Source organism: Setaria viridis, chromosome 5 (assembly GCF_005286985.2).
Source record: "Setaria viridis chromosome 5, Setaria_viridis_v4.0, whole genome shotgun sequence".
Lineage (NCBI taxonomy): Eukaryota > Viridiplantae > Streptophyta > Magnoliopsida > Poales > Poaceae > Setaria > Setaria viridis.
In genome coordinates, this window is record NC_048267.2 from 10,264,967 (window position 1) to 10,274,480 (window position 9,514).

Sequence of the window (9,514 nt, forward strand, 5' to 3'; positions counted from 1 at the left end):
TGATAGATGACTTGCCACACATGTGCATGTGATCATATACAGCCTGTTCGCTTCAGCTTATTCAGCCGGCTTATCAGCCATCAAACAGTATTTTCCTCTTACAACAAATCAGCCGTTTCAGCTTTTCAGCCGGCTTATACGTCGAAGCGAACAGGCCTATAGACTATCCAAATCATGAGTAGTTGGAATACGTGAGGTACGGTAGACGACGAGGTGAATCAATGCATGGCTAGTAGATGGAGGAAAAATCAATGACTAAGATAAATAATATTGTGATCATATATACACGTGGTTTTACATTTCCCGGTATGTCAATGTGTGCCAGCAGACGAAGAAGTTATCTGAATTAAGAATGTGTGTTTCTGACGTCCTGTGAAGAAGCCCGCGCTTACGTGCATTGTGTGGACTTTTTCTACGAGGTACCCATGGTGTAGATTTTATTTTTAGGTTGCATTATGTGGATTTGTTGACCCATTATTTTCAGTGAATCATTTTTTTATATTTGATATATGCTGATAAATTTTTTTTTCTCGTAGACTCAACATTATTTCTGCTTGTTCTGAACGCATATGTATGCTTCCGCTCATGTCAGGCACACGCAGACAGAGTGCGACTGCCGGCAGGCTATACGCCTAGACTACAATGCTGCCAACACAGCTCAGTCTTCCTTCTTACTTGGATCGTGGACGTATCCGATCCCTTAGCTGTGTCACGATGATGGCAAAGTTAGCTATTCCCGGCCCGTCACTGGTAACTAGCTCTCAGCCCGGCCACCCCGTGCAGGTGCAGTGTTTTCTTCCTCTTATCCGCACGTCCAGTCGCGATCAATCGTCGTTGGACAAGTGCATTACTTCAGGATCCGGCTGGCGGGCTTGTTGCGTCGGCGGCGCCGTGGCGAACTGCGATTGTGTGTGTTATTTCTGAATGGCCAAGTCAGCTGAACTGAGAAAAAAAAAATCCCCAACTTGTGTGGCGTGGATTCGTTGAGACAATATTTTCAGCGATTCATCTTTTTTTAAAAAAATATATAAGACTTGTTGATCAAAATATTCTTATATACCAGATGTTAGTTCAGTAATTTTCTCCTAAACTCAACATTTTTTTACATGTTCATTGAATTAACATTTCTAGGGTGGTGGCGATGGTACTCTTCTCATCTTCTGGTCCTGAACACATATGCTTCCGTTCAAGTCACACACACAGTGACGGCGCGCCACGGGCAGCAGGCTATGCATGGTGTTGTGTCAGCGTCGTCGGCGGATAGGGGTGCACGTGGCGCAAGCAACGAATGGACGAAGTGAGCTGAATTAAGAATGTGTGTTTATGACCCCCGCGCTTGTGCCATTGTGTGCATGACGTGAATTATTTTTCAGTCTGCATGTGTGGATATGTTTTACACACAACACATTCATACCGTACACATACGTGTGCACGTACCCGCAACAACCACGAATAAATCCTAGAAAATACGCAAGAATTCGTTCCCACTGGGGATCAAACCGATGACCTCCCGCTAGAGGCCCCGGTGCTGACCAACTGGCCACAGACCCGTTCGCGCATGTGTGGATATGTTGATTTAGCATTTTCAGTGATTCATCTTTTTATATGAGATTTGTTGATTCAAAGATTTTTACAACAGATGTTGTTTCAATATTTTTACAACAGATTTATTGACTCAACATATTTAGTGATTCAACATTCTTATAATTAAATTAAGGGAGAAGCATAATCTTTTTTTTGGGGTGGCCACTAGTCAACCAAGTAGCAGTGCACCATCAAATAGGAGGCCCGTCATTTTTTTTTCAAAAAAAGGCGGAAAAAACTTTGTACCGAATTCTATCAGAAGGGAGAAATGAAAAAAAAAACAAACAAGGACGGCTTCTTCAATGAAATTAAACTAACCGGCTCCATTTCGCAGCAACTGTTCTGCTATTGAAGCGCAATTTTTCCTTGGATTATTAACCATGCCTCCCTTTACGACATGCTAGATATATGATGTTTTCTCTTTATTTCTCACAGTACATTCAACTATTACATAGCCCATAATTGGGATCACACCAAAGTGAAGGTAACACACACAAATAAGTTTTTTCTTTTCTAAGAATGTAGATCATAAACATACACATACTTGTAGCTTGTAGCCTCGTAGGTATAGCTGCATAGAAATCCATGATCACTTGATAAACTGAAGGCAAGTACCGAGATGGTCGTAGCAGCTACTGTGTGAACTGGGGCGGCACACGGACAATGGGATACAGGCGCAGGTCGTTCTTCCTCCGAATGGTGAGGCCCATCTCCTCCGTCATGTCCAACTCACTTGGTTCCAACCCAGATTTAACCTTCCAGTCGAAGTGATACAATAGGGCAGCGAGAACGAGTTCCATGTTTGCCTGCGCAAATAGTATGCCCGGGCAGATCCTTCGTCCGGCACCAAATGGTATGTACTCAAAGTTCATGCCCCTAAAATCAACTGCACTAGACTCAAACCGCTCTGGCTTAAACTCGTCAGCATCTTCCCAATATTTAGGATCCCTGCCGATCGCCCACGCGTTCACAAGCACCGTGGTCCCTTTTGGCACATCGTACCCGAGGATCTTGCACGACTCCCTGGACTCCCTTGGGATAAGAAGTGGTGCAGGTGGATGCAACCTTAATGTCTCCTTGATAACAAGCTTCAAGTACTTCATCTCACTCAAATCATCCTCGGTCACTTTTGGCTTTCCATCAAGAATGTTTCTTAGTTCGGCTTGCACTTTCTTCATCACATTCGGGCTCCTAATGAGCTCCGACATGGCCCATTGGAGTGTAATTGCTGCCGTCTTGCTTCCGGCGCCAAACAGATCCTGCTCATGTGAGATCAGTAATAATTTTGTTAATTCGAATCTGAAAAATACAAAAAATATGAAAACAAGAAAAAGGAAGATACTGATAAGACAGCAAATAAAAACGGTATCCTTGAAGCTGCTGCACGTACAAAGATGGTAGCTTTGATGGTTCCGTTGGTGAGAGGCACGCTGAGGCCAGCTTCCTTCTGTATTCTCAAGAGGACGCCCACGAGATCGTCCTCCTCCACCACCTTGCCGTTCGCTGCCATTGTGGCCCTCATCTCTTCATGCTGCCCGATTGCATGTTCCATGAGCTCAATGCTCTTCTTGTGCATCGCATGCGATCGCCGCGCCGTGCCGCTGACGAAGTTCACAAGCCACGACCACGACGGGAACAGGTCGCTGAGGTTGAACCCCGAGGTGAGCTTGCTCTCCTCCTCGATCGTCTCCAGGAACTCCTCCCGCCTCCCGAACCTGTCCCCGATCAGGGCGCGCACCGTCGAGTCGGCGATCGCCACAGCGACGCGCTCGCTCAGGTTCGCCGGCTCCCCGGGCGGGGTCGCCGCGACGGCGGCGACGAGGCGGGCGACCTCCTCCTCCCGGACGCGGCGGAAGGACTGGACGCGCCGGGCGCTGAGCAGCTCCAGGACGCTGATCTTCCGGAGCTGCCGCCACTGCTCGCCGTAGGGCGCGAACCCTAGCCCGTACCCGTCGGCCATCATGATCTTCATGGTCGTGCTCCACGGCCGCGTGGCGAAGGTGACGTCCTGGGCCCGCATGATCTCGTGGGCTGCGTCGGGGGAGGTGGCGACCACGACGGGGACCTCGCCGAGCTTGAGGTACATGAGCGGCGGCGCGCCCAGCCTGCGGGCAAGGTCGGCCAATGCGCGGTGGACGAGCGGCTTGCCGAGGAGGTGGTGCAGGCTGCCGATCACCGGCAGTTGCCATGGGCCTGGCGGCAGCCTGACGCTATTGCCGGCACGTTTCTTGAGCTTGATGAGGAGTGGGAAGACGAGAGCCATGAACATGAAGAGGTAGGGGTAGTATGTTGCTTGCTCCATGATAGTAACTTGGGGCGCCTACCTACTGATCAGACGCTTTTTGTGGCTTTGGATGTGGGCTGCTCAGGTGTTTGCGAGATTGGAACGTTGCACATCTATATATACAAGTGTAGGTCCATGCGTGCGCTGCAAACAAAATGACATAGTACGAGTCTGTTATTTTTTTTTCCCCGAAGAACCCGTACAGGGCTCAGGGCTGCAAAAGCCAAGAATATTTTGACATGGCTCCGGTCCACACTACTGTAAACAAACTCATCAATGTTGAGCAACTCTTGGCATTATACTACATCGATTCCTTTTTGGTAGACCTATTTTCAAAAATCATTCACAATTGATGATCCTATCTGCCATCATCGACCATTGCATCTCAAGTCCGATGCTCATGCTGGAGGATCAACATATTTGCTGATTCGCCCGTGCCATCGTCCACAAGACGATATATTTAGTATAGCAGGCTTTGGCATTATTGCCAAAGATTGATCGGGTTCGAACGACTTTTTAATCTTTTGTGCAGTAAGACACGTAGAGTGCTGCCACCATGTATTTCCCCTCGTGATAAAGATATAAGTTCATTGAAATATCGATACGATCTTTAATATGTTTTGTTTAGCTTTGACTTTTCTCGAGAACATCTCTTCCATTCCCCATCCAATGGCTATCAATATTTCTTGTAAAGGCCTCCTTACTCTTGGCCTTTCAAACGGATATGAAAATCGCACCCACCCCCACCACATCATTTGGTATAGGGCCATATGGCGTACAAGAAATAAGGTTGTATTTGATAAACATCAATCACAAATTTTTTGCAGGTCTAATTCATGGAACACATTGGCTTCGGTTCAAGGAACAATTAGAATGGAGTGATGACCAGAAGAAGCTACTAGTTGTACTTTGCCGAAGTCTGAAGTCGGCAACGATGCGTCTTTTTGCCTCCCATGGATGATCTTTCTTGTTTTTACTTGATAAGTTAGACCTTATATATGCAATCTCTTTTGTCCATACATGGTCGGTTATTGGTAGCGCGAGTTACTACATGTATTATTTTAGAATTGATCTCACTTCTTTAAAAAGGATGAAGCCCAAACTCTTTCCATTGTTAAAAAAGAGTTTACTTGACATCACATGTTCCCCCTATTACTCCATCTGTTTCGAATTACAAATCATTTTATTTTTATTCAAAGTCAAATTTAATTAATTTTGTCAAGTTTATAAAGAAATAGATCTAACACGAAAAATATACTGATAGCACATTTATTTGATATTTTAGATGTTAATATATTTTAGATAAATTTGGTCAAAATAGAAAAATTTGATTTAAGAAAAATCCAAAACAATCTATAATTAGAAATTGAAGCAAATTACTATTCATTTTGACTTTTCTAGATGCATAAGTTTTACTATGTATCTAGATATAGTATATATAAATATATATAGGTGCATATCAAAATGTATGTATAAAAAAATTAAAATAAATAGTAATTTGGGATGGAGGAAGTATACGAGTAGACAGCTGAATATCTGGTAGCAAAAGTTGATGTGTTGAACTAGATATGTTCAAGGGATTAACGGAGGTCGCGAACATGCATGCTCGTCATTTCTCTATTAGATATGTTCAAGGGATTAAGGGATGATGTATTGCGCTAGGTCTTTTTCGTTAGGTTATAAGCTCGTCATTTCTCTATTAGTAGTAATCCATTCGTACACTTCAAAAAGTTAACCTCCCAATTTGACATCAGAAAATGACTAAATTCCTTCCTTAATCCTGAAAAACTTTCCCTTCCCTATATGACTGTGGGTTTAACTTTTGTTCCTCCTATAACACTTCCATCCATTCCATCTCACATATCTGTTTGATTTTCCTAGGCAAATGTCAGATTTTGTATGATGCCCTTAGGAAGGAATAGATCAGGCTGAGCCTGCTTGAGCCCGACCGACAAGAGCATTCTCTCGCCCATCTCTCATTCTCCTGTTCCTCTCGCGTGCTGAAACCCTAGATCGAGCACTGCAGCTACAGTCAGCGAGGTGGGCGGCATGGCCACGAGCGAGGCGAGCGATGCCATGGCCACGGGCGTGGCTGGCGTCATGGCCGCAGCTGGCATGGTCATGGCTCGTGAGCGCCATGGCCGGAGATGCTCGGTTTTTTTTAAAAAGGAAATAAAATATTAGTATTGAGTTTGCCGCCGCCCACCAGCAAATAGAGGACTAAAACTTGCTCAATCGTGACTGGCATCCATAGTGTCCACGAAGAAAAATAAGAGCAGAAATTGCTTCATGCAGATTAGAGGGGCAAATTCATCTTTTCGCATGCCACGCCGAACTTTTGGTAGTGTCATAGGAGGAACAAAAATTGAACCCGGTGTCATATAAGAAAGGTAAGGGATTCTTTCGTAAAAATACTTCTCCGTTTTAGATATATGTGACAATTAATTAGTTTGTTCTAACGCAACATGTTTAAAATCGAAGAACATATTATTAAGAGATTGGAAAGATTGACTTCAGACAACCCAAGATGTAACTTATCGAGAAGACTATATAATTTCGTCACTTGGAATTGAATTTAGTCGACAGCAAGCTTCCATGAATTACTTCTTGATTGGTATACATCAATCTTTGAATATATGATAACGAATATTTTATTCTTCTCGAGGTACACGACCTCAGTTTTTTTAGCAAGGAGTACTACCAATATGCAATCTCGCAAGCTAAACAGCTGCGTACTACTACTTATCTGTGAGATGTGATGTGTATCTCTTTTGTTTTAGTGATTAGTGTGATACGAATCTCTAGAGCCATGAAGTCTTAGTATCACATTAGTGGCTTGTTCCAAAATTTGACTAGCAAGGATTACCAATATAATGCAACCTCGCAATCTAAACGGCTACGTACTACTAATTATCTGTGAGATGTGATGTGTATCTCTTTTAAAATTTGTTCTAGTGATTAATGTTATAAGAATCTCTAGCGCCCTGAAGTCTTCGATCACATTAGTGGATTGTTCCAAAATTTGACTGCACTATATTTTTTTTATGTGCTGGGTTTGAATTCTTCAAACTGATATTATTAGACTTTTCATCAAAATTAGTTTCAGGAAAACAAATGTGCATAAAACCACATTTATAGATATATTATGAAAATACTCCGTTCATTTTCAATATATGACGTTGATGATAGACTAATTGATTAAAAAATAAACTAATTAACTATTCTAAATGTCTTATAATTTCAATTTGAATAGAGCATCATTTAGAGATTAGAACTTATTGGTGAGTAATGATGATCAAACATTGGAACGAAAGGATTATATAATGTCGGGAGGAATATATAATGTGGCCACATGGAGTACTTTACTCGACATAACGTGTTCCGTACAATAGAACATTGGATATTTGATACCGTAAGTTGAACAAAGTGATACTCGTTATGAAAAAGGACAAGAGATATTCAATATTATACATCACGAGATTGAGGGACGTTAGATGTTCTCTTTAACTAACGGCGCACCTTCCTTCCTTCTCAAGGTACACGATCTTAATTCGTTTAGCAGAGAAAACAAATCCAATATTACAAGCTAAACGGCTATTGCTAAATATCTGGGAGATGTGATGTGTATCTCTTTTGTTTTATTTGCTCTGTTCTCAAGTTGTAGTTGGCTTTGTCTTTGTCCTATAAGTCAAACTTCTCTAACTGCGATCAAGCTTGTAGAAAAATATGTTAACATTTACAGTATCAAATAAATACACTATTAAGCTATATGTCATGGTATATCTGATGAAACTATTTTGATGTTATAGACCTTTGTGCATTTTTCTATAAAACAAACCAAAACTAGAGAAATTGACTTAGGATAAAACTAAAACGAGTTATAATTTGAAACAAAGGATACAGTAATCCATGCGATAGAAATATCTAGCTTCCTGATCTGTGTGTTGTGCTACTCCATTCAATCACAAATAAGTGAAGCCTTGGGCTGTTCGAAGATAGGTGTTCTAAATTAACTACTATATACTTTTATGCGATGAGTTTGAATGTTTAAAAGTCATACGAGTATATTTATTGCGAAAAATAGTGTACTGAAATATTCATAAGCCACATTTATAAATATATTATTATAAAAATTACCATCCACTATAAATGGCATTAAGAACAAACTAATTAATTAAAAAATAATTAGCTTGTTCCAACCTTCGCATATCAAAAATTGAATGGATTATATACTAAAATATTGGTAGGATTGACTTCAGACATCCCCCAACTGTAACTTATTGGTGAGTTACGATGAGCAAAGACTGAAACCTAGCTTTCTACGAGCTTCCACTAATTGTTAGGTTTTTGAGGAACTAGAGCACGGAACCATTCATTTGAATGTTCTTATGAAACAATATTGATATTTATCAATCATTCTTTTTGTAAGTTCTTTCACTTCGAATGGTCTTCCATCAATGTTTGATGATAAGTCAACTCAACATTTTTGGCCTTCAATTGTTATCTGACGGCTCTTCCCTAGGACTTAGACCTTTCACAAAGAAAAAAGAAAAAGAAAAAGGCAAATGTATCCCCTCTAACAACCTCCTCAACCCAAACTTCCATCTCCTGCTCCTGCGCTGGTCCACGAAAGATGGATGAAGGTGAGTTTGACAACGAACTCAATAATGCCAATATATATTTTCATTAGCTTGTCATCTAGATCTAAAACTAGGAGAGCGAGAGGAGGAAAGAGAGAAAAAACTAGAAATAGATTTTTTTTAAATAAAACTTTATGGTCATATTATAACCATTAATGCTATGTTTGTCATTTTAATGTAATATAGAATTGAGTTTGATTATATTTTTCATTCTTATTAATTATTACATCCATAGTTTTAATTAATGAAGTTGATTATCTTAATATATAATTGAGTTTGATTTTTCCCTTCTTCTTATTAATTATTACATCCATAGTTCAAATTAATGAAGTTGTTCCAATTAATGAAGCTGATTTAATTAATATATAATTGACTTCGATTTTTTTCATTCTTCTTATGAATTATTACAAACTAGGGGAAAAGCTCCAAAAACATCAAATCTAAGGGGGAAGGTTTTGCTCTTGATTTCTCTGAAGGAGGTGACTACGTAAGGTGAGTTTGTGCCATTCCAACCTACCTTTTCAACTTCTATCCATCATTTCTAGCTTCATTAGCTTTGGGGTAATATAGAATTATTTTTTATTAAATTTCTTGCTACTTATTAGTTAGTACATCCATAATTCAATTTAGTTTATGAAATAGCTCATTAAATTTATTAATATAATATAGAAACCTTGTCATAGGTTGTTAAAGATGGATCAAAGATCATGGATGTATGGTATACGGAGACATTCACCTACTTTCATGTTAGAGGTAGCGAAGTTTGTGGAGGCTGCAAAGAAGCACGCTCGCATTTGCAATACAAAGCAAATGCGTTGTCCGTATTTTGACTGTAGCAACAAAATTATATGGGAGGATACTAATGTAATCAAGAGGCATTTGATAAAACGAGATTTTGTGGATGGGTACACAATTTGGTCCCACCATGGAGAGGCAGGACAGCACAAACATCAATACTGGCTGTGATGAAGTGGGTGGTGATGATGAAAACGACAATAATCATGTT

General features: G+C 40.7%; 1 protein-coding gene across 1 annotated transcript; it reads right to left on the reverse strand.

Moving 5' to 3' along the window:
* Nucleotides 1-1,989: 1,989 nt before the first annotated feature.
* On the reverse strand, nt 1,990-3,972 carry LOC117855701 (desmethyl-deoxy-podophyllotoxin synthase). The gene is made up of 2 exons (XM_034738082.2): nt 2,975-3,972; nt 1,990-2,843 (listed from the first exon to the last, which is right to left on the reverse strand). Exons 1-2 carry the CDS (start codon nt 3,884-3,886, stop codon nt 2,217-2,219), a joined length of 1,539 nt encoding a protein of 512 aa, XP_034593973.1. The 5' UTR covers nt 3,887-3,972; the 3' UTR covers nt 1,990-2,216.
* Between the last annotated feature and the right edge of the window lie 5,542 nt (nt 3,973-9,514).

What these genes read in the sequence shown, in the direction of transcription:
- LOC117855701 (XM_034738082.2), bottom strand. Translation starts at nt 3,886, where the DNA reads ATGGAGCAAGCAACATACTACCCCTACCTCTTCATGTTCATGGCTCTC. An exon ending in CCATCAAAGCTACCATCTTT is followed by an intron (nt 2,844 to 2,974) that starts GTACGTGCAGCA and finishes TCACATGAGCAG; the next exon opens with GATCTGTTTGGCGCCGGAAG.